The 26,915-nt window shown below is 42.2% G+C and overlaps 1 protein-coding gene across 1 annotated transcript; it reads right to left on the reverse strand.

Moving 5' to 3' along the window:
• Positions 1–1,565: 1,565 nt before the first annotated feature.
• Positions 1,566–23,071, reverse strand: LOC109907529 (class I histocompatibility antigen, F10 alpha chain). The gene is made up of 8 exons (XM_020505546.2): positions 22,920–23,071; positions 18,725–18,985; positions 4,693–4,971; positions 4,055–4,336; positions 3,715–3,819; positions 3,390–3,407; positions 3,064–3,141; positions 1,566–2,935 (listed from the first exon to the last, which is right to left on the reverse strand). The coding sequence occupies exons 1-7, from the start codon at positions 22,975–22,977 to the stop codon at positions 3,092–3,094; spliced, it is 1,053 nt and encodes a 350-aa protein (XP_020361135.1). The 5' UTR covers positions 22,978–23,071; the 3' UTR covers positions 1,566–2,935; positions 3,064–3,091.
• Between the last annotated feature and the right edge of the window lie 3,844 nt (positions 23,072–26,915).

Here is a 26,915-nt window from a genome sequence, read left to right on the forward strand (position 1 = left end):
TAGTTAATTGTGCAAATTAAATTCTACAAACACCATGTTTGTGCTATCAGAGGACGTTTTCTAATAAGGCACTTAAATTATTGGAATACATTTACAACCTTACAACCTGAAGTAGCCTAGTTCTCCCATATTATGTGTATTTTCTCAGGTTGATAAATGAGTCACTGTGGATATGAATATTGTGTGCAGTAGTTACATGGGGAGTATAGTATAGGTCCCAGTGTGTTATACAGTAGTTACATGGGGAGTATAGTATAGTATAGGTCCCAGTGTGTTATACAGTAGTTACATGGGGAGTATAGTATAGGTCCCAGTGTGTTATACAGTAGTTACATGGGGAGTATAGTATAGGTCCCAGTGTGTTATACAGTAGTTACATGGGGAGTATAGTATAGGTCCCAGTGTGTTATACAGTAGTTACATGGGGAGTATAGTATAGGTCCCAGTGTGTTATACAGTAGTTACATGGGGAGTATAGTATAGGTCCCAGTGTGTTATACAGTAGTTACATGGGGAGTATAGTATAGGTCCCAGTGTGTTATACAGTAGTTACATGGGGAGTATAGTATAGGTCCCAGTGTGTTATACAGTAGTTACATGGGGAGTATATTATAGGTCCCAGTGTGTTATACAGTAGTTACATGGGGAGTATAGTATAGGTCCCAGTGTGTTATACAGTAGTTACATGGGGAGTATAGTATAGGTCCCAGTGTGTTATACAGTAGTTACATGGGGAGTATAGTATAGGTCCCAGTGTGTTATACAGTAGTTACATGGGGAGTATAGTATAGGTCCCAGTGTGTTATACAGTAGTTACATGGGGAGTATAGTATAGGTCCCAGTGTGTTATACAGTAGTTACATGGGGAGTATAGTATAGGTCCCAGTGTGTTATACAGTAGTTACATGGGGAGTATAGTATAGGTCCCAGTGTGTTATACAGTAGTTACATGGGGAGTATAGTATAGGTCCCAGTGTGTTATACAGTAGTTACATGGGGAGTATAGTATAGGTCCCAGTGTGTTATACAGTAGTTACATGGGGAGTATAGTATAGGTCCCAGTGTGTTATACAGTAGTTACATGGGGAGTATATTATAGGTCCCAGTGTGTTATACAGTAGTTACATGGGGAGTATAGTATAGGTCCCAGTGTGTTATACAGTAGTTACATGGAGAGTATAGTATAGGTCCCAATGGGTTGTTATAAAGAGAATTGCATCCCTTATAGCAACACCGTTCCATAAGTCTTCAGTATCAACAGCAGCCCATTTGAAAATGAACCCAACGTTGATGTCATGCTGCCAGGCAGGATTCTGTGCAACAGGTTTTTATAGCACTATTCATTTCAGCCCTAGAAGGCAATGTACTGCTTCAGCTTCTCTGTCTGGCTGTTTATTGATCAATACATATCACTGATTCAATGGCCAAAGTTCACTCACCTGGTTTTCCAGGTCTGACTCAGTCCCTGATCAGAAGATAATGAAGAAATGAAAACCAGCGGTGATTTATCCTAATCTGTACCATATGGTAATGTTCAGGACAAAATAAACAGTGTAGAGATTATCCCCCTTTTTTAAGAAGTATTTTATTCAAACATTTATATTTGACACTTTAGTCATCAGACGTTGTTACCCAGAGCAATTTACAGGAGCAATAGGGGTTTAAGTGTCTTGCTTAAGGGCACAGACAGATTTTTTCCTAGTCGGCTAGTGGCCCAACACTCACACTAACCTACCTGCCACCCCAGCATCTTTCATACAGATCATCAAAATATATATTACTTCTTCTTAAACCCATATACAAAATGATATTTGTTTCACTTCAAATCCTTTGCTGTTTAGAACATATCTTACTGCAAACATTATTAAAAGGCAGAGTATGACACTTTGATTCAAATTTGGTAGACTTTATTGAAAAGTGTAAGAGCATTATGACAGAACGCATGAATTTGGTCTCTAATTTGTGGTTTCGCTGCTTCATTATCTATCTCTTAAATGGATCAAATTTGCCATGCTGTTTTCTGGACTTGCATTAGATTTGGTCGATCATTACTTTGTGTGGAGCATCCATAATGTACAAAGCACAAACATTTGTAATAAAATAATTGTTCAACTTGCCCCATCACCAACTTATTTCTACACAACTAACTACCCCCCCCAAAAAAATATCAGAAATCAAACGTATCATAAAAACTACAGCAATAAAGCCACTTTAGTTAAAAGAGAAACATTTACAAATGGAACATGTTGATGATAGGCCTTGTCTGGTTTATGGCCATACAATTAAACAAGACAGAGTGAGCAAAGTTTGAATATGTCACACAATTACTCTGTTATCCCACTAAAACCTACACATGTGCAGCTACACACACAAAGTCATTTATTTTTTCCGGCAATATCTTTTAAATGTGGTTGTTTTGATGGCTTCGGTTAAAAGAAAATCAAACAAATTTGTGTTTTATCTGTAGAACAATTTAAGTTCAAATCTTAATTTAACATCTCACAACAATGATTCTAGTATACCTGTAAGAATGAGAAACCTCATAGTGGCAATATAACATTTAACATTTAACAATTAAAAACACATAACAATACTTTAAAAAGCCAAACCATAGATTAAATGAAAGTAGAACTGTTCAAATGAAAATCAACAAATAATATTTTTGACAGCAGATTTTTGTCATTGATGTATGGATCTGTGTTTACAGTGTGTGTGTGTCACAGGAGGCTTCTGAAGGGGAGGACAGCTCATAATAATGGCTGGAACGGAGTAGATCAAACCATGTGTTTGATATATTTGGTACCATTCCACTCATTCCACTCTAGCAATTACCACAAGCCCGCTCTACCCAATTAAGGTGACACCAACCTCCTGTGTTGTGTGTGTGCAAGTATAAGTGTGTTATGTTCTTGAGAAGTTCCTCTTCAGCACCTTCCTGCAACACATAAGAAGAGAGAGGTCACACACACACATAAACACAGTATACACAGTCAGACTGTGTACCAGTGTGGTAATGGTGGTATCAGTTTGGTCATTAATACGAGGGGACCTTAAGTGACTTACTCTGATGTTACAGAAGTGCAGAGGTCTCTCAAATCTGCGGGGCAGCTCTCCCAGAGTTGTCAGAGTCAGTGTCGGAAGCTAAAAGAAATTAAACCCCAATATAAAAATATTTAAAAAAGATTCATTCACAAGATCCTAACGCATGGTTCACAGTAAATGCAGCCATATTAACTAGGTAGCTACATAAATTGACATCTAAGTTTGAACCAGCATTAGAATCTACATGGAAAAGACAGCCATACTCTAAAATGGATATCATACAGTCCAACACAACACAAATCAGTGATATTTTCAGAATGGAGAACAACATGAAGGAAGGCACTTACTGCTGGTTGGAACAAAGCCTGAAACACAGAGATGAACGTGATGTTGTTATTGACTCTGACAGCTTGGTTTGGTGGAATAAGAGAGCATCAGTTTGAGAGTATTCTGAATCCTGTATCTCTACTGCATATCCTACCTGCAGACATCACATACAACATTCCTCTTTATTTACATGAATCAGATTCAATCAAACATTCCTCTACCATCACTAATTACAACACTTGATTGTAAACTACTTCTAAGCTAACTAAAACACTGCTGATAATATCTAAGATGACAATGTCGCCTACATAGGAAAATAGAAAGGGTCGTTCTCTCCTCACTCACCTTTCTTGCTCCTCTTCCTCCAAATGACGACCCCAACAACAACAGCAACGACGACCAAGAGGAGAGCTACCACCCCTACAATGATGGGGACAACGTTGGCGGCATCTGTAATCATCAGAACAGAGCATTCAGAAATTAGTACTAGATGGTACATTTTCATCAAAAAATTAACTGTAAGCAGCATCCTTGTCAATGTCAATAAAAGGTCAGGAGGTCAAGGAGAACATGCAGTCAGAAAGGTAGCGCCCCTAAACAGATGAGTGAACTTAGAAATTAAGAATATTGGGCACATTCAGTAGGAATGTTGGGTATAGCGTATATTTGAATCTCTCCCTCTTACCCAGGTCAGGCAGAACCTTGATGAAGTCCTCCTTGATACCCTTGACTTGAACCACACACTGATACTTGCTGTTCTTCCTGTCCTCAGGCGTCACTGTCAGGTGGGAGCTTTTCTGGAAGGTTCCATCATCGTTGGGGAGAGTCTCTCCATACTCCACATCTTCATGGTGATCTTGTCCGTCTTTCTGCCAGGACACCATGACATCACTGGGGTAGAAACCTGTCGCGTGGCAGGTCACTAGAGAGGAGGAGGTCTTCTGGAACAGAGACACTGAGGGACAGACTGGAGAGAAGGGGATGGGGAGGGAATAGTCAGACACACAGAGATAGAAAGAGAAAATGACAGAGCGGGTGGCAGAAAAAAAGAGAGAACATGAGAGTTAAAAAGAAGAGTGTGGAAGAGAAAGAGAGAAAGCGTAGTGTAGGAAATAGAGAGAGACATACAGAGATAGAGATGGGAGAGAAAATAACAAAGAGTATTGTGGACGCAAGGTTAATGACAAAAAAATGATTAAATTACAAAATTAAGATAATAATTTTGTTCTTCAAAAGTACCATTTTATATGACTTAAATACAATACATTATGATATTATACTCTGCAACATCACAGAGTTACATCATGTCATGTGTCTCTGTACCTGTCCTCATCAGAGTGCTCTTCCCATAGTCCACATACTTCTTCAGCCAATCAATGCAGGTCTGGGTGTAGTAGTTTTTTTTGTACTCATTGTTAGCTGTGTTACTGTCCAACTTGTGTTTGGTGATGACTGCCTGTGGCATTGGAGCGATCCATTTTGTTGTTTTCAGGTCAAATGCTATGAAATCCTCTCCATCATATCCATGCTGTTCAAACCCCTCTGTGACTCCAGTCTCATCATCCCACTCACAACCGTACATCATCTGGACAATGTGCACACCTGAGAGAAAGAGAGTGGAAGAGAGAGAGAAGGATGAACTCTGCATTCTTCTGGCTGCTCTCCAGATTCAGTCTGATGGTGAGATCTCCGTTATCATTTATTAGTAGTTCTTTAAACAGAAAACAAAACGATTTAACCAGACTGTAATAAAAACAGAAAGAGAACCAGCTCAGAACCCTACTGTGTGATGTTGTCACACCTTCACCACAGAGACAGAGGAAGTTACAGTAATGGGTGGCAGATCGCCTACAGTGCGGCAGGTTAAGAGTGTTGGGCCAGGAACCGAAAGATTGCTAGTTCAAAACCCTGAGCTGACCTGGTGAAAAATCTGTCTATCTGCTCTTGAGCAAGACACTTAACCCTAATTGCTCCAGGATAGCTGTCATTGGCTGATCCCTGGCTCTGACTCAGGGGGAGTGCAAAAAAACATATTTCCATTTCACACTACACAAATATAAGCATCCCATTTGACCTTTTAATGTGGAGACTCAGTGTGTGTATCTAGTCTACACAAGCTTATGTTGGGTAGTGTAACACTAGTTACACTACGGTATTCCCAGGTGGTCTCCCGTCCCAGTACTAACCAGGCCCGACCCACAACAGTGGGCTTGGAAGAGGCAAAGGTTGAGTCATGCACCCTCAGAAAACATAGTACGCCTACTTCTTACCCCAGATGTCAGCCGCACCAATGTGTCAGAGGAAACACTGTTCGACTGAAACACGAGGTCAGCTTGCACGGGGCCAATTGTGCGCTGTCCTATGGGGCTCCCGGTCACAGCCGGTTGGGACACAGCCTGGGATCGAACCCCAGGCTGCAGTAGCGCCTCAGACTGTCCTCTAGTGATGATGTCAGAGATAAATAGAGGAAGTGAGAGAGGATCCTCTGTTCAGTCAGGAACAACAGGAGAGAGAGATGGAGAGACTAACATGAGGAAGATTAACTGTTACTAATTCCCTGCTGGTGACTGTTATCAGCACCTCACAACCTGGAGCTGCACATTCCCCTACCCATCCCCCCAGGACTGGAGCCTGACAGTCTAGAGCAGTGGTTCTCAACTGGGGGGTCGTGACCCCCATGGGAGGATTTTAAGGGGCCGCGAGACTTATTATAATAAAATTTAAACAACATTATTTTGAAAGGTAACCGCCGCACCAAAACATTTATTTTGACAAGATACCGCTGCACCGCTTATTGTTGCTGACTTAACAGATGCAGTGCGTCTGCAGTGGTGAAACGATTAGCTACGCTCAGACTCTGAGGGTTTTCACGCTGCACTCACTCGCTGGCCAATACAGTAACGTTCTCGCCCCACACACAACTGAGCCAATGAAATTACAGATTTCTCAACACACACACACACACAAGCATTTCGCTACACGCCCAATAACATCCGCTAAATACGTGTATGTGACCAATAAACATTTGACTTGACACACTGATCCAATGAAAACGTCGTTCTGCAACATTGTTTAGCTTTAAATGTGACCCGTCCAATCAGATAATACAGATCTTCTGATTGACAGATAACTATGCAGACGTGTTCTGCAGGCATTGCACATGTGGATAGTCAGCTGTCATTTAAATCATGTAGGCTTGCTGTCAGAGTAAAATTTTAAAAACGCGCAGCTCTCCTCTTCATCTACCGCTGCTTCCAACGTCAACCAACAAGGCAGACAACACCGGTCCCCGTCAGAAGAGAGTACGCCGCCCCCGACTTCATCAAATATGGTTTTACATATATAGAAGACAGTCAGGGTGAGTGTAGACCGCAGCGGGTCCTATGCAACCAGCTGTTAGCTAATGAGAGCAGGAAACTCTCCAACATGAAAAGGCATCTGGGCACCAAGATACAAGCCACAAAGATAAGACAGCTGACTTTTTTTTTTTAAAGGAAATGTCAGTATCTGGAGGCCTTGAACACGATTCATTGAACAACGTCTGAACGGTAGAAGAAAAGGCACTTTGCACCTTCATACCTTGTCGTCCAGCATTTGCTAAGTGCAAAAAAAACTAAAACACACCAGCGCAGAGGATCTCATTCTCCCTGCTGCGATTGATATGTGCACTTGAACCCGTAGGAGTGTCAGCCGCCAACACACTTCAAACCACACCCCCTATCCAATGACACCGCGAGGAGGAGAATCCTGGACATGTCTGAGGACAAAACACGCCAGACATCAGAGAGCATCAGTGCAAATGGCCATAACGCACTGCAGCCGGATGAATCCACAGATGTGGCTAACCATGCCATTCTAATGGTCTATGTCAGACACGTCTGGGATAACAACTTGGAGGACCAGTTCCTGGTGACGCACCGCGTCACACTGAAGAAAAACCCTTAAACATCATCTTGGTCAAGCTGCTGGGAAGGTTTTGCGACTACTTCCCGGAGGAGAGCGACCACTTCCCGTAGGAGAACAGGGGACTAGATGACTGGACAGGTAACCCCTTTCGAGTGGAGATGGGAAGCGTCACATTGCCAGGCAACGAAAAGGATCTGCTGATGGTGCTGTCATTTGATGGCGGACTGAGCATACGCTTCCCGGGAAGTGACACCGCCACAGTTCTGCTGCAGCCTAATGGGAGAGTATCCTGCTCTCGCCTGTCATGAGTCATGCTGCCGTTCAGCACTACCCGTCTGTGTGAAAGTGGCTCCTCTGCTAAGGCCGTGCTGAAAACTAAAAGCAGAAACAAACTGGGCAGCCAGCATGACCTCCAAGTTGGCCTGTCAACCATCTCCTCAGACTTCAGTGAACTTATCAAACTGCAGAAACCTCCCCCCCACCGATAGGTCTCAGACACACACAATAAATAAACAGGTGAATTAGTTATTGTTCACTATGTTAATTATTATGGTTAATTAGCTCTGACATTCATGACATTTCATTGAACGGGTTAAAAACACCTTTAAAAAGACATTTCAAGCTTGTGAAACTATTCCCATGGTACTTGAGGATTAAGAATTCCTGATGATGGTTGTTTTCTCTACTTTAAACACTGGTATGTGTTACTGTTCATTGACATTATTGGACTGGTTTTGATGTTCTGAGTCTGATCATGTATTACACCCCACTCCTGAACGGGCCTCCTAATTAAATGGCTCATTCTAAACGGAGCTTTTTTGTTTTGTTTAATTTCTGTTTGTGAGTTTGTTTAAAATGTATGTATTGAGAGACGCAATGACGGGGATGGGGTGAGAGAAGCACCGAGCGGGAAGAGGGAAATGGTGTACGTATGTATGGGTGTGTGTGGTATGTATGTGTGAACGCGTATATATGTGTATATGCATGTGTGTATGTGTGTATGTATATATATATATATATATATATATATGTGTAGGTATGTGTAAGTGAGTGCTGTTTTTTTGTTGCTTTGTATCCGTTGTTGTATCTCTTAATATGGGTGAAAATTGTGAAATTCCAATAAAAATACTGTTACAACATTTTTTTATCCTGAACTGATAATAAATGTCTTCCTAGTTAACATGGCTGTGTAATGACTTTCTTTACCACCATAACTGAGACAGAGTCTATTTTACAAAGCTGAAGCTTTCCCAGGAAGGCAGCTGCAACACAACATTACAAAAGGTAATCATCGACAGTCCATAATATTGGGTCGCGACTCAATTGTCACTGTCAAATTTTGGTCTGCAGGCAAAACCAGCTGAGAAACACTGATCTAGAGGGTACCATAAACCTGCCTCTCAAACTCTCTCCGACCTGAATGACCTGTTCCCTGATAGGTTGCTAGGGAGGTTACTAGGGGGCTGGACATCTCCCCGTCCTCTTGACTCTGCAGGTCACACTGTCAGTCTCCCTCAAGCAGTGGCAGAGAGCAACATCTCTGTCTCTACCCGTCAACAACTGGACTCACTCATATCTCTGGATGGGTTGGAGTGCTGCCCGAAGTGAGTTGTGACGTGTGTATATCGTTCTTCATAGTTAGTTACTACTGTTGTCTATTGCATGTTGCCCCTCGTGAGTTTACTGTGTGCTGTAATACTCTGCAGGTGGCATACGCAATCTATACAGTCTTTACTGCTGTATTCTGTAACATTCTGTATCTCTGCCTTTGTGCCCTGCTGTAGTCATTGGGTATGTGTGTATTCATTCCCTCTGTTTCTGTCCATTACAGAACCACTACCGTTTAACCCCCGTGTTCATGTTCTCCTGTGTGTGAATCAAGTTCCCGTGTGTTAACTCTTGGGACTGCTCCCAGTGGCTCCCTGTGGGATCGGCTGCTGGAGCTGCTCAGGCCTCTCAGGGAAACTCTCTACAACACCCCCCCCCCCCCCCGTCACCCTCGGCTATCCCCTATTCCCCTCGAACCGTGGGGCAGAGTCGGTGAGTCACAAACTAGTCAAATACGTAGAGCCAGGTCGCTTTTTTTCATTCTCTCTCAGGGGAATAGGCTCTAGTGTCAGCCTACTGGAGCTGTACGTGTGTGTGACCCCCAGGTCCTGAGGGTGACAGGTGAATGTGTAGAGGGTTGATTATTTCATGAACCTATATCATGTTATGTCAAAGTTATCCCTGTGAAGCACATGCAGAAGCGATTTGGAGTTGTTGAACGGGAGAGACTAAATGTATTACAATTGAATTTGAGTGAACTGAATGATGAGGACGAAGAAGAAGAGAGTGATTGAATTTAAAAAACAACAGCGTAAGAATTCCTCTTCCTCTGTCCCACGCGAGCACACTTAAAAATATACACTTTTCTTTTTGTTTCTACTTTGTCAGAAGAAGCTGTAACTGGATGTAACACAGGAGTCTGACGATAGAGTTTGCGAGAATAGCACTGTCCGTGACCGTAATCCCCCCCAAGTCTAATAGTATTTTGGAAACATTTCCATTCCTCCTGAAAGCCCAAAATCAGCTGACTTCACTGAATAGAGATCCTGGTCGTGTCGCTACATTATGTGTTACAGCATCATCCCAGTGAGGTAAGTGGGAGGTCTGCTGTAGACTGATGGCCTATCGTAACCTAGAGTCACACCTTTCCAGTACTCCTCACCCCGCCCCAAACTCCACCCGTAACACAGTTACCATTCAAAAATCATCTGTTTACCTCAGAATTGTTTCATTGCGACCAAAGAGAACAGACCGAGTGGACATAGTTTTCAGCGAGCCAGCTTCTTTCTGTGGTGCTACCCGTTCCAGGGTTTAGGACCGTAACCACCAGAGGACTTGAAAATGAGCCGGAGCTGAGAGGATCACTGAAACTAAAAAGGTATTTTGATTTCAGTGCATTTTCTATACAAGAAAATAGCCTATCAATGTGTAGGCATACTGTGTAATAAAATCGATAATTGTGCACTTAAAAACGTGAACGTGTGTTTGCAGAGCATACAACCATGCCGACAACCGTCCCGTGGAGATCAGTGGACAAAGGGCTGAACAACGGGGCGCACCCCAAAAACACATGGTTGCCAAGAAAGAGGTGTGTTTTGCTAGATTCTTAAAATGTGTTTCTGTACACAGCATTTGTGTGTAGGAGTAGAGAGTGTTTATCGCCGCTTGTAATTCATCATTGACCTACTGTTTCTATCATAGCCAACTGTAATCGATGGGGGCTCAGGGCGGTACCACTCCGCTCCTCTGATGAAGGTGCACACGGATCAGACTCAAACTTTGAAGACGGAGATCGAGTCATCGAAGGCAGACCAGCAGAGAGAGAGAAACATTCTCGGAGGGCAGAGACACGGGTCACAGCTGATGCATTGGTCCAGAGCCAGGCGGCATTGACGGAGAATGAGGCGTTGAAGAGGGCGAGGAACGAGATGGGAGTCACAATGCCAGGCACACCAGTGAGCTCTGGAAGTCCACCTCAGACAGGCAGAGGCAACAATCCATCCATCCACGATGGGCTATTAGCAGGACGACTCTTGCCAAGTTGATTTCTATTTTTAGGGACTTGAGATGTATTAATGGATGTTTATCTACTAATGATAATGACGTGAAGACAGAGATCAAGGAGGGTAGGAGGAGCAAGCTCTGCCTGCTCATTACAGAGCGCGTGATTCATCTGTTCTCCGAGCATTTCTAACCGTGGAAACGCAACAAACACAAGAATAACCGACTAACAAATTAGAATCAATCCCATTTGGTCTATTCTAACAGAAGAGGTTTTAAAGTCTTTAGCACAGCCAAGATTAATAACAGTTGAATTGGTTCCTGGTTTAGCCGACATGTTGCCGGTTGATTTACCGTTATTCACGGCTCCTTTTCTCTTCTCGGTGCTGGAGTTCTTTTAACAACTTGATGGTGTAGCAATATCCTCATAAACGAGACATGAACATGAATCTTCTCTCTTCATTTCACCCACAAAACAAAGTCACTAAAAGGCTAGTCCAGTCCCGTGCAGCTCAGTTGGTAGAGCATGGTGCTTGCAACGCCAGGGTTGTGGGTTTGACTCCCACGCGGGACCAGTATGTGTGCTACCTGGGGTGATGATGAGCACAAATCCATGAATGAATGATTGATGTCCAGTATGTTGACGCAGGCCTTCAGTGCGGTATGTAAGTTATGTTCAGACAGCTGCAGTAAAACAGTCCTACAGCTCCACATCAAAACCTGTCCCTGGATTTACCCAAACACGTGTATCTTACACTCTAGCAGTAGGCCTACATTAAGATAAATATCATAAATGACTAAACATGATACTAAGACTATTTACTTCAAAAGAACAGAATAGCGTGTTTTAAGATGTATTTCTGTGCTGTAGTAGCTGAGGCTATGGCTTGCTTCATGTCAAGGAAATTCATTACGTTGTTATGCTCTTTCAGATAGGGTATAGGAATCAAAACGTCTGGCCTGCATGGACCTCTGCTAGGGTATAGGAATCAAAACGTCTGGCCTGCATGGACCTCTGATAGGGTATAGGAATCAAAACGTCTGGCCTGCATGGACCTCTGCTAGGGTATAGGAATCAAAACGTCTGGCCTGCATGGACCTCTGATAGGGTATAGGGATCAAAACGTCTGGCCTGCATGGACCTCTGATAGGGTATAGGGATCAAAGCGTCTGGCCTGCATGGACCTCTGATAGGGTATAGGAATCAAAACATCTGGCCTGCATGGACCTCTGTAGGATTACTTGGGGAAGTAAGCAAAGCTTTATGAAGACGCCCGCTGGAGGTTTCAAAGACGCCCGCTGGAGGTTTCAAAGACACCCGCTGGAGGTTTCAAAGACGCCCGCTGGAGGTTTCAACGAGCATTAACGGCAACAACGGCTGACAGCAGAATACTCTGACGTCAAGCACTGTGACATGCTGTACCGTACCCCAGCACCCTGCAAGCTGTGCTGCAGTATGACACTACTTTTAAACAAGGAACCACTGTAGGGGGGCGCACACAGCTGGGCCGTGTGGAACACACACACACACACACACCAACACAGTAAATCAACGGCTCCATCTGTCCTCCAGATTCAGTCTGCCAGTGGGATCTCTATCATCATGTGTTAGTTGTTCAGACTGGAATAAAACAGATCAGCTCAGACCTCTACAGTGTGATGATGATGTCACACCTTCACCACGGAGACAGAGAGAGTTGATGAGGAGACTCAGAGAGTGTGGATCTATTCTACACCAGCTGATGTTGGCTTGGTTCTGTCTACTGTGTTGAAGATGCACGTCGTGTTCAGTAGAGTAGTGTTATTCTAACTAATGGATGTTATATAAGACTGTTTTCAGTGAGGTGTGTCAATGAATAAAACCCTGTTGATAAATGAAGACTGTCCTCTAGTGATGATGTCAGAGATAAATAGAGGAAGTGAGAGAGGATCCTCTGTTCAGTCAGGAACAACAGGAGAGAGATGGAGAGACTCACATGAGGAAGATGATCTCTCAATAACGTGAGTCTACTGGAGCAATACAGTGTGTGTGTGATCCCCAGATCCTGAGTGTGTGGGTGGGTGTGTGTGAGTGTGTAGAGTAGGACTGCCCCCTGACAAAACAAAATCTTGGTCGACCGAGAGTCGTCTGTTCTTTGTCAAAACGTGTATATTTTTCTATATATAGACTGTTTGATGAAATACTGAAGACAAACAAATGACTCAGGAGGACTACGCTGTGTTAAAAATGACAGCTACTGCCTGTGACTGGCGCACGTTGTCGCTCTCTCCTCCCTGCTGCAGCGAACAGGCACCACAGCACAGCAAGCGTTTATCGCCGCTGTCCGCGCTGAAGCTTCACAATTACAGCCGTGTAGTTTCTAACTTGTTTCTCGGACTGGGAGAAGTTGAAACCGAAATCCCTAATTTGTTTAGGAAAAACATTCCCTGTTCCCTCAACCCTCGCTCTCTTTACGTGACGCGTGTACGCATCGCATGCATGTGACCAATAGGGCCGGATCTATAGCCTTTCATAATCACATCAACACACTGGTTAGAACAAACACCCAACACCGCAACACAACTAAAAGGATGCGGGGGACGGAAAAAAAGAAACTGGAAACGGGGGAATGTTTACTGGTTGCTCAGGAGGGAAACGGGAAGTCAGATGGGTGGAAACTACTGGAGATCACATAAAAGGAGGGTCTAGGAGAAAGCACTGTGTGACGGGTGACAAACAGGTGCTGTTACATTACAATATCATGTTTTCTGATCATGCGGAACAGTGTAAACACTAAATAACTGATAAGTATACCAGAGAGTCTGTTCCAATGAATAAAACAGAAAATATATATAAAGCCTTTATTACAGCTGTAGGAGCCGTTTTGTCCTGTTTATGTGTCGTGTGTATGTTGTCTGTCAAGGGCTATTTGAACCTGTTTTGTACAATAGAGGGGACTATATGTTGGGGTCATGGGTCACTGGTCACGTGTGTGTGTATGTATATAGCGAGCACAGGTGACCAGGAAGGGTTAGTACAGGAGAGAGGAGACGACATACAGTTGTTACCGTATCACAGATACAGCTGATAGAAAAGGTACAGAGAGATGCTTCTACAGGAACATGTGTATTGGAGCTACTTATATTAGATATGAGCAATAAATAGGAACTTCACCCTAAAAGAGTAACGTTTGGGAAAGCTGATTCTCGTGGACGCGTTGTGTACAGCTCTCTCCTGTGTCAGAGGCTGATCATAGGGAATCGCCACTACAACAGTAAGAACTTAACTCTCGTTGGAAACTGGACTAATGGATCTTTGCATGCAGCACGTCAGATTATTGGAATCACTCCTGCTGTGCCTACGACAACGAACAAGGGTCGTGGCAAACATTTCCCGGAGAAACGAGAAGAATCCAGGAGCCAAATCCTCCGCGCCGTCGCTCACCAAAAGGATATGGGTACTTGCGCTTCACTCTTGTGCTGTGCGGTGCGAGTTGAACACTGTTTTGTCAATTGTAGCATTGTGGAATAGGAAGTGGGGCCAGTGTTTCATAGGGAAATGCTATCCGGTATGTCGATGCTTCATTTCTGAGCATTAGAACAGAGTATTGGGCTCTGTATTATCTTAACACTTAACACTGAACATTGAATAAACATTCTGCTGAATGGGCTGCGTGAGATGAAGACGGACTGTAAAGGATGTGTAGAACAACGTTCTCTCCCAGAACAACTGCTCTGAGAAGATGTTTACTGAAGATATCCGCAGAACATTTAAGATATTGACAGATGTATAATGAAAAAGAATACTCAAAATTGTGGACTGTGTGAAACAGGGGCAGTCTGACCATGTACAGCAGGGTCGTATTGGGGCCGGCGTGGAGTTGCTGATTGGCAGCGATGCTCCACGGGCCATTGGCCCCACTGATAACGACAGTGTTGGAGATGGACCTCACACCGCTGTGACCCGATTGGTGTGGGTCTCCGGCGGTCCCTTAGGAGAAGGTGGTGACAACCCGGGAAAGATTGGCTGCCCTGCTGTTACTGCCCACCCCATCTACATGAGACACGCAGGAACGACACGCTCCATGCTACAGGATGCTGCCTTGGACGACTTCAGAGCTGACCTTGTTATAGGCTGAGATGGGGCTAAGCGACTACAGAGCTGACCTTGTTATAGGCTGAGATGGGGCTAAGTGACTACAGAGCTGACCTTGTTATAGGCTGGGATGGGGCTAAGCGACTACAGAGCTGACCTTGTTATAGGCTGAGATGGGGCTAAGCGACTACAGAGCTGACCTTGTTATAGGCTGAGATGGGGCTAAGTGACTACAGAGCTGACCTTGTTATAGGCTGAGATGGGGCTAAGTGACTACAGAGCTGACCTTGTTATAGGCTGAGATGGGGCTAAGTGACTACAGAGCTGACCTTGTTATAAGCTGAGATGGGGCTAAGTGACTACAGAGCTGACCTTGTTATAGGCTGAGATGGGGCTAAGTGACTACAGAGCTGACCTTGTTATAGGCTGAGATGGGGCTAAGTGACTACAGAGCTGTACTTGTTATAGGCTGAGATGGGGCTAAGTGACTACAGAGCTGACCTTGTTATAGGCTGAGATGGGGCTAAGCGACTACAGAGCTGACCTTGTTATAGGCTGAGATGGGGCTAAGCGACTACAGAGCTGACCTTGTTATAGGCTGAGATGGGGCTAAGCGACTACAGAGCTGACCTTGTTATAGGCTGAGATGGGCTAAGTGACTACAGAGCTGACCTTGTTATAGGCTGAGATGGGGCTAAGGGACTACAGAGCTGTACTTGTTATAGGCTGAGATGGGGCTAAGTGACTACAGAGCTGTACTTGTTATAGGCTGAGATGGGGCTAAGTGACTACAGAGCTGACCTTGTTATAGGCTGAGATGGGGCTAAGTGACTACAGAGCTGTACTTGTTATAGGCTGAGATGGGGCTAAGTGACTACAGAGCTGACCTTGTTATAGGCTGAGATGGGGCTAAGTGACTACAGAGCTGTACTTGTTATAGGCTGAGATGGGGCTAAGTGCTAGCAACCTCTGGTCCTGCAGATCATCCCTCCATGAAGACACAAACATTGTTGGCTCCTTTTTTTGCATTTGTATAATTGTTTCTTGCTTAAGTCAGAGAACAATAAGGAGCCATTTTGTCCTGTTTATGTGTTGTGTGTATGTTGTTTGTCAAGGGTTATTTTAACCTGTTTTGTACACTAGAGGGGACTATATGTTGGGGTCATGGGTCACTGGTCACGTGTGTGTGTGTGTGTGTGTGTGTGTGTGTGTGTGTGTGCGTGTATATAGCTAGGACAAGTGACCAGGAAGGGTTAGTACAGGAGAGAAAATAGGACATACAGTTGTTACTGTATCACAGACACAGCTGATAGAAGCATCTCTCTGAACCTTTTCTACAGGAACATGTATTAGAGCTACTTATATTAGATATGCGCAATAAATGGGAACTTCACCCTAAAAGAGTAACATTTGGGAAGCTGATTCTTGTGGATGTGTTTTGTACAGCTCTCTCCTGTGTCAGGGCCTGTTCATAGGGAATCAACACAATAGCAAAGACCAAAAACAGCTGCATGCATTCATGGATTGTGGTTTATTTATTGTTTAGGCTAATTATTAAATTCTCCCTTTCTTATTTAGTTTTAAAACTAAAACGCTTGATTGCATTTCAACGCATGAATGACTGGTCTGTGTGATGACATGAATGAATGATTGATCGATTGATACAGTGGTCTATATATTGAAATACTGGCCAGTAAGTAAGTTACGGTATTAACAGGACGCGCTCTTAGGCCTCCAGCTCAATGCTGGTTATACAAGGCTACTACTCTACGAAGCCTACTAATGATAACTTCATGACTTATTATTATAATGATGATCACAATAATAACTTTAATAATAACAGTGAGAAGGAGATCAAGATAAAGGAGGGTATAGGCGTGAGAGCTGCGTGCATATTGTGTGACAAAACAGGTGCTGTTAGATTACAATATAATTTTTCTGCCTGTTTGAAACAGAGTAAACAACACTAAATCAAGTATAAGTAATACCAGTCTTTTCTAACGAAAAAATAATAATAGTAATGCCTTTATTACAGCATAGCAAATATTAAAAACATCCGCATTTGTGAAACTGTTTTATCCGACATGTTGCAGTTGCACGACGCTTGGAATCAGTAGGCTATTAAACACTCAATCAGGCAACACAAGCAGGATCTGTCTTATTTCTGGAGATATATATGGATGATTTACAAAGTCAGGAACGTTTAACAGTTGGGCTGTTGATTACGGACCTAATTAAGTTGAGTTTCCTCTCTCCTCACCTTTCTTTCACAATTAAGGCAAGGGCTGTTTCCTCGTCTCCTCACTTCTATGCTGCCTCCGCCACATTGTTCTCAACACCAATACGCTGGTTAACTTAGCTATTATGCACATAGCAACATATAGGGAAAGGCGCCAATTCAATGGCGCATTGTAGATCATCTTTCAGGACTGCGGACAGCGACAACTACCAACGTGGGTGAAAGCGCATTTGATATAAAATAATATAACTTTTATTAGTGTTGCACCGTTATTCTTATATAATAGAAACATATCCAATTTCAGTAGCATGTCTTTGAAGGACTGTGGCATCATCACCTTAATGGATTAGTCTACTGAGATAAGAGCAAATCAGACAGATGGCGTGTGCACCGTGCAAAAAAACGAACAATTTGCAACTGTTCCACTAAAGAAATCTCAGTCGACCAACAGCCTAGCGATCAAACAATCAACCAGTTGACTAAATGGGGTCAGCCCTAGTAGAGTTCCTTCCTGTGAGAAGCCTGATCAGCTCCAGCAGCAGAGTCCACAGGGAGTCACTGGGAGCTTTGGTCCATTAGAGCAGAGAAGACTAAACACACATCACTATCACTATCATCATCACTATCACCATCATCATCACTATCACCATCATCATCACTATCACCATCATCATCACCATGTTCTGCTCCTCTGCTTCTCTCTACTGTCCCATCAGATCAGAGAGACACTCAGGGAGGCTGAGGAGACTACAGCTCTACAGTCCCATCAGATCAGAGAGACACTCAGGGAGGCTGAGGAGACTACAGCTCTACAGTCCCATCAGATCAGAGAGACACTCAGGGAGGCTGAGGAGACTACAGCTCTACAGTCCCATCAGATCAGAGAGACACTCAGGGAGGCTGAGGAGACTACAGCTATACTGTGGGGGACACAGACTGGGAGCACACAGCTGGGTAGTGTGGATAACACACACACACACACACACACACAGTACATACACAGCATGAAGCCCCACAGATCAGACTAGAGAGACTCGCTGAAGTAATGACTGACAAATTAAACCTACACAAGTATCTCAAAGAGAAATCACATTGAGATCTGACATTCACCAACCTGCCACTCAGGTGATTGGAGAGTGACCTTACCAATGCCATACAAGCATAAAGATGGCATGCTTATAGTTCGATGCCATTTACAGTAGTGGTATGGTCATTGTCCTCTGTACCTCACGCACTTAAAACAGTACACAGTAGTAATAAAATGAATGCTGTGCTGGTGTCCAGGAGAAAGAATTGGGACCATACATACAGTAAACATAAGCAGAGAAACAAAGGAGACCATGCTAGATGCTTTGAAATACTGATATCAGCAAATTATGCTGTGTGGTAAGTGTGTGGAGAAAACAGAAACAGGACGGGAGGAGCGGATCTGTACATGCCTGATATTCTAGATTTGTAACTTTAGCGATCACTTCTCTAATCCTGTGTAATACTTGTCTCCTAGAATAAGGAAGTGCCCGTTTTGATAGTTTATAAGCACACACACAAGTGCAACTGATCAGATGAAGTAAAGATGAAAGATTTACCTCCACTTTGGTTAAAACGCTGCTTTACAATATCGATGTTGGCTTTGAAAGTCTGCTGGGACCCCTTAAAATTCCCAGTGTTCCTCTCCCAGTACTGTGGGTCTGCTGCCTTGTTTACCCAGTCCTGTTTGGGCACCGCTCTCTGGCTGTTGCTGTCATAGTGAACCATCTGAACACCATCCACCATCCCCACAACCACGAACTCTGGGAAGTTGGGAACTTCAGAAGATGCGGTGTAGAAATACTTCAGGGAGTGAGTCACTAGAGGGAAAGACAGACAATGTTAATGTTGAATTCTGAATCATTTTTCAAAGCCATATACGCAAAACTGAGGTTTACATTTTCTCTACATTCACGATTTTAGTTTCCTCCACACTACTGTTAAATAAACTGGTTGTTTATTACATATTACTTTGAACACTTTTACTTTTTTACCAAAATAGGTGTTTTTGTTATACTGCAGGATGACATTTTTAAAAGGAAAGTTGCTAAGACACCATGTAACACCAAGATATTACACGTGCTGTGTATCAGACAATAACGTTTTATCAAGATAATTATCTGGAATCAGGGTCTGATATATAGATGGAGACACTGAACATTAAGAAAAGTATTCTGAAATGGAACAATGTGACATTCACAGCAGATATTTCTGTGAATTCATTACCTGTGATATACTCAAGTGAAAGCATGGTATCCCTTCCAAATGTACAGTATGTGTTCATGTTCGGAACAAATGTGTCAGACTTACACTGATAATAACTCAGGCCCAAGACCACTATCACTGTAAGACTAATAGATAAGATGGCACTACTTTTTAGCACATATACATTCAACCTTATACTGTATTCATCCCCTGATAGGAACTACCAAGTGATCTATACTATTTGATTCAGTGCAGACTCAGCTAAATGTAATATGGCATCAAAATAGACTTCTATGATAGACTATTAGCGGATTATATTTCATTAAAGGGAGAAAACTGCAAAAACACATTAACATTTTCTTGATTTTTGTAGTCCAGGGGAAATACCTATCAATGGTCACAGTACTGTGGTGTGACACTGACATCATATTCAGAGAGGAAGGTAAATGGTCAATTCTGTTTCTCAAAGCTGGCAGAATTGACTGTTTAGCCTCTTTCTGATTATGTCAGTAGCACCCCACTGTTGGCACTGAGCAAGCTATAGGCCGATGTGATTAAGACTTTTAAACAGGTTAACACTCGCAAGGTGTCCTGTGTGATTTTAAGTATGTTCTCTCTCTAATTCTCTCTTTCTTTCTTTCTCTCTCTCTCGGAGGACCATGCCTCAGGACTACCTGGCCTGACGACTCCTTGCTGTCCCCAGTCCATCTGGCCGTGCTGCTGCTCCAGTTTCAACTGTTCTGCCTGTGGCTATGGAACCCTGACCTGTTCACCGGACGTGCTACCTGTCCCAGACCTGCTGTTTTCAACTCTCTAGAGACAGCAGGAGCGGTAGCGATACTCTCAATGATCGGCTATGAAAAGCCAAATGACATTTACTCCTGTTGCACCCTCGACAACCACTGTGATTATTATTATTTGACCCTGCTGGTCATCTATGAACATTTGAACATCTTGGCCATGTTCTGTTATAATCTTCACCCGGAAGAGGACTGGCCACCCCTCATAGCCTGGTTCCTCTCTAGGTTTCTTCCTAGGTTCTGGCCTTTCTAGGGAGTTTTTCCTAGCCACCGTGCTTCTACACCTGCATTGCTTGCTGTTTGGGGTTTTAGGCTGAGTTTATGTACAGCACTTTGTGACATCAGCTGATGTAAGAAGGGCTTTATAAATACATTTGATTGTTTGATTGAAGGCTGCTGGGCCAGACGGAATACCAGGGCACATTCTCAGAGCATGCGCAGATTAACTGGCAAGGGTCTTCGCAGACATTTTCAACTTCTCCTTGTCCCAGTCTGCAATCCCAACATATTTCAAGCTGACCACCATTATCTCTGTTCCCCAGAAACTCCAAGGAACCTTAAATTACTATCGTCCCGTGTCTCAGTACATCACAGATGTCTGTGGAAGGCCCGAAAAGACTTCAGCCACCTAAGCCATAGAATGTTCTCTCCACTACAGACCAGCAAGCAGTACAGGAGCATCGGTTCTCTGACCAACAGGCTCTGAGTGAGCTTCAAATCCTTACCTGGACTATCTGCATTGACCCTATCTTGCACTGACTCTATGCACACTCACAAGTCTCTACCCACCCACACACGCTCACACAAACCAACACACACGCACATACATTACTTATGCAGACACATAACACACAGACATACTGACGCCACACACACACACACACACACACACCAAATAAATATATATATTTTTTTCAAATAACTTGCATATATTCAAATAGTTTTCTGAGAGGTATTCAAAATACTATCAAATATTCATTTTTTTTCCTGAGACATGTATTTGAATATCTATGAAAATAGTTGCCTTTTAGTTGAAACTATATAAAGTATAGTTGACAACCTTGAGTATTTTAAAAGTTTTCAAATAAACTACAAAATAGAACCATTTTCTGCCCAGGTCTGACCAATTACATTTTACTAGGCAAGTCAGTTAAGAACACATTCTTATTTACAACGATGTCCTAGGAACAGTGGGTTAACTCTCTTGTTCAAGAAAATAATGAAATATTTTTTCCCTTCAACACACAACCACCCACTTTCATGTTCATCATATATGCCAACGCTACTATTTAAATATATATATATATATATATATATATATATATATATATATATATATTATCTATCTATCCTGATGCCTAGTCACGTTACCCTGCCTATATGTACATATCTACCTCAACTACCTCGTACCTCTCTCTGTGCATCGACATGGTACTGGTACTCCCTGTATATAGACTCATTCTTGTGTATTTCATTCCTCTTGTGTTTTATTTAAAATGTTCATATCTAACTTGTATTATTATTTTAATCTAACTCTGCATCGTTGGGAAAGGGCTCTTAATAAGCATTTCACGCTAAAGTCTACAACTGTTGAATTCGGCGCATGTGACAAATTTGATTTGAGAGGCAAAGGGATGCTTACTTCTGTAAGAGACAGCAGAGTAACTTTATTTCTGGTATTATACTGCCACCTTGAGGATGTTACTGCAAAATAACATGCCACATTTATTTTCCTTGCAGGCCAAATTGATGTACTTTCATAATATCCTACATCTTCACCTTCATCACAAAAATATTGGAACTGAAACTGAACATACTGTAACTTAAAAATATTAAAAATACAGTACACATTCCCGGGCCGTGATTACACCCCTCATACGCTTATTACATTCAGGTGAACACTTTATCTAGTAACAACCCACTATCATCTGGTCAGTTAGGTGAGGGAACAGTCATATCAAGGTATTACTTGGCAGGACAGGGGGAGTCACGTAACTTAATGGACAGCAAATCTTCAGGTTTTTCCATTCCCATAAATTCAACACTATTCAACAAAGAAGCTCGAGTGGCGCAGCGGCATAAAGCACTGCATCTCAGTGCAAGTAGTGGTCACTATAGAGCATGGTTCGAACCCCGCTCGAACCCCGGCCGGGATTCCCACAGGCCGGATAACAATTATCCCAGCTTCCTTAGGGGACGGTTTTGCGGGGTATGTCGTTATTTTAAATATGAGTTTTGTTCTTAACTAACTTGCCAAATTAAATAAAAGGTTCAAAAAAATAATCAATTTTGGTGGCAGCCCCAAAAGTGATTTTGAATATCCAAAACTCCTACAGATCTACATGTTATTTTATTTATAATTACCATATTGCATAAATCCATCAATCATATTTTTTTGTATCGGAATAAAGAACATAGACCTAGGCTGTAGTATGTCTCTGCATCCAGTACGAATGAAAGTTAGAATGAAGGTAGTTTTGCGAGCTAACTAGCGTTAGTTAGCGCAATGACTATCTGTAGCCATAGACTTCCACTCATTGCGCTAACTAACGCTAGTTAGCAACGTCCTTCAAACTGCATGCAGACATAAAAATGATATCTACGAGTTCATCTGGCTCTGAGGAAGTATATACAAGACTTCATTGCTAAAATCCAGTATAATTAATATCAGCATAACGATAGGCCTTAAATAAATTACCTACATAAACGAAATATATTTATGTAACATCTAAAATAACTTTATACTGACCAGCAGATGCTGTATGAAGAAGGCCTATTCCCAGCACCAGCAAGATAATACCCTTCATGTTGACGACGTGTTAACTCGGATAGATATTATATTCAGATTCTCTCACTGCGTTACCCACTTCAGTAGTAAGGATACGACTGTGGTGACGTTTTTCTTTCGCATCAATTTATAGTGCGCTTGTCTGTCGTTTTTTGAGCCAATGATAATTTAGCCAGCTCAAGCGTCAATAGAATCCGGTCGGAACTGAGCAGCAAAGGTTCACTTACGAAACTGAAAGTAAGTTGTGTGTCGTCAGTAAACCATTCAGCCAAAAATAGTGCTCTCATTGGGCCTGGGGCTGGTGGTCTATATATTTTTACGATTAACTTTGATGGTTTACTGCAACTCAAGATAATGTACACTACCGGTCAAAAGTTTAGAAGCCTACTCATTCAAGGCTTTTTCTTTATTTTTACTAGTTTTTACATTGTAGAATAATAGTGAAGACATCAACACTATGAAATAATAGATATGGAATCATGTAGTAACCAAACAAGTGTTAAACAAATCAAAAATATATTTTATAATTGAGGTTCTTCAAAGTAGCCACCCTTTGCATTGATGACAGCTTTGCACATTCTTGGCATTCCCTCAGCCATCTTCATGAGGTTGTCACCTGGAATGCATTTCAATTAACAGGTGTGCCTTGTTAAAAGTTCATTTGGGGAATTTCTTACCTTCTTAATGTGTTTAAGCCAACCAGTTGTGTTGTGGCAAGGTGTGTGTGTGTGTGTGTGTGTGGTGGGGGGGGGGGGCAAGTCCATATTATGGCAACAGCTCAAATAAGCTAAGAAATGACAGTCCATCATTACTTTGAGACATTGAAGGTCAGTCAATAATGAACATTTAAAGAGCTTTGAAAGTTTCTTCAAGTGCAGTCGCAACAACCATCAAGTGCTATGATGAAACTGTCTCTCATGAGGACTGTCACAGGAAAGGAAGACCCAGAGTTACCTCTGCTGCAGAGGACAAGTTCATTAGAGTTACCAGCCTCAGAAATTGCAGCCCAAATAAATGCTTCACAGAGTTCAAGTAACAGGCACATTTCAACATCAACTGTTCAGAGGAGACAGTGTGAATCAGGCCTTCATGGTCTAATTGCTGCAAAGAAACCACTACTAAAGGACACCAATAAGAAGAAGAGACTTGCTTCGGCCAAGAAACACGAGCAAAAAAGATCACAACACATAAGCTCTCCACAATGAATTTCTATAGAAAACTTGTAAAAATAAACAAGATCCTGCAACCATGGAGAGGTAAATGCCTGTTTATTTATGGAAATATTGTCCTGATTAACTCCATATGTCAGTTTACACACTTACTTATGGAGCTGTCTACTCCTGGTGATTTGTTTTTCAAATCATATGAGCAAAAAATATGTTGCTTTATCTGGACGCTAAACCAGACAAAATAAAACGAGCCTATCTATATAATGAATGTGAATTGGGTGGGTTGAGATGATTAAATATAAAAGCACTGAACCTCTCTCTAAAAGCTTCACTCATTCAACAGTTTTATTTGAACCCTAAATGGTTCTCAAGTAGATTACTAAGAAAAGCTCATCCATTGTTTTAAAATTACCTTTTTGCCTTTGTGCAGATTGCCATATCTCATTTTCGATTAATTGAAAATGATACTTTTTTCAAAATATCTCTATTTTTCAAACAAGCATTTCAGAGCTGGCTACAATTTAAATTTCATCCCCCTGAAAAAATAGAACAAATATTACAGCAAATATTATGGCTGAACTCAAATGTGTTGGTTGATAAAACACCTGTATTTATGGGAAAGATGTTTGAAAAGGGTATTTTGTTCTTAAATAACATTGTAAAATGGAATGGTAGAGTTATGTCCTTCATGGAGTTATCAGAATTGTACGGAAAGGTCTGCTCAATCCAAGAGTACAACCAATTGATTACAGCATTGGGGGGGGGGGGGTTCTTTGGGGTGGGGAATGGAAATAATTGTATTTTTTATTTTTATTTTTTCTTTCTGGGGGAGGACTGTGGAAGGGGTCTCGAATGGTTGAGGGACAGCTATTGAGGAACTGTGGGGGGATCTTGGAGGGTTCGGGTTCACGTTTTTTGGCCTGGTGGTAGATCGGTCAACGTAAGTTGAGCAGGGCATTGACCCTGGATGCTTCTGTGTGTTGCTCTGAATAGGAATCTGTTGGTATGATGTAGTTGTTGAGCGGCTTCACTGCAAGTCTATTGTATCTTTCCAATATTCAATTAAAAAAGTAACAAATTAAATAAAAGAAACACAAGCAATGGACATTAGACTGGTGGAAATGTGTCCTTTGGTCTGGAGTCCAAATTGGAGATTTTTGGTTCCAACCACACTTAACCAGCATGGCTACCACAGCATTCTGCAGTGATACACCATCCCATCTGGTTTGGACATGACTATCATCATGTTTTTCAACAGGACAATGACCCAACACACCTCCAGCCTGTGTAAGGGCTATTTGACCAAGAAGGAGAGTGATGGAGTGCTGCATCAGATGACCTGACCTCCACAATCTCCCAACCTTAACCCAATTGAGATGGTTTGGGATGAGTCGGACCGTAGAGTGAAGGAAAAGCAGCCAACAAGTGCTCAACATGTGTGGGAACTCCTTCAAGACTGTTGAAAAAGCATTCCAGCTGAAGCTGAGAGAATGCCAAGAGTGTGCAAAGCTGCCATCAAGGCAAAGGGTGGCTAGTTGAAGAATTTCAAATATAAAATATATTTTGATTTGTTTCACACTTTTCTGGTTACTACATGATTCCATATGTGTTATTTCATAGTTTTTGGTGTCTTCACTATTATTCTACAATGTAGAAAATAGTAAAAATAAAGTAAAACCCTTGAATGAGTAGGTGTTCTAAAACTTTTGACCGGTAGTGTATGAATCCAGAGAGTGTGTTCAGGTTCAAATACAGTGAGAAACAAAAGGTCTATGAATGAAAAACATACACATTTTTTCTTTCGCCTTTCTCATTGACTATATATCAAAAATACATTTGTCATTGCAGATGTTTTTGATTACACAGTATACTTTCAATGTAATTTTACTGAAATTATGCAATCATCGATATTCCAGTGCATAAAGGACATCAAAGATTTTTGTCAACTTTTAACTTGACCTCCCTTGCCTCTTGAAATGGAGTCTCTAGAGAGTGATGCAGATCAGTTTTCATGGTCAGTTAGTCAAAGCACTAGAGCTTGAGGCTCTTCTTCATCTCTGTTCTGTTTGTGCTGTATCTCTCTGTTACACTGAGATCATGTAAAAACAGAACATGGTCCCAACCAGCATCACTGCTAACACACCTAATCGACTCAGTAAGAAGTCCTAGCCCTTTGCTAGATAGACCCTGTATTATTTATGACTAGACTTATAAATGCAAAGACAGCTTGATCGTTGACAGGTTCTTGTAGATGTACAGTTGAAGTCAGACATACACTTAGGTTGGAGTCATTAAAACTCATTTTTCAACCACTCCACAAATTTCTTGTTAACAAACTATAGTTTTGGCAAGTCGGTCAGGACATCTACTTTGTGCATGACACAAGTCATTTTTCCAACAATTGTTTACAGACAGATTATTTCACATAATTCACTGTATCACAATTCCAGTTGGTCAGAAGTTTACATACACTAAGTTGACTGTGCCTTTAAATAGCATGGAAAATTCCAGAAAATTATGTCATTGCTTTAGAAGCTTCTGATAGGCGAATTGACATAATTTGAGTCAATTGGAGGTGTACCTGTGGATGTATTTCAAGGCCGAACTTCAAACTCAGTGCCTCTTTGCTTGACATCATGGAAAAATCTAAAGAAATCAGCCAAGACCTCAGAAGAAAATGTGTAGACCTCCACAAGTCTGGTTCATCCTTGGGAGCAATTTCCAAATGCCTGAGGGTACCACGTTCATCTGTACAAACAATAGTACGCAAGTATAAACACCATGGGAC

Source organism: Oncorhynchus kisutch, linkage group LG17, assembly GCF_002021735.2.
Source record: "Oncorhynchus kisutch isolate 150728-3 linkage group LG17, Okis_V2, whole genome shotgun sequence".
In the NCBI taxonomy this organism is placed as follows: Eukaryota; Metazoa; Chordata; class Actinopteri; order Salmoniformes; family Salmonidae; genus Oncorhynchus; species Oncorhynchus kisutch.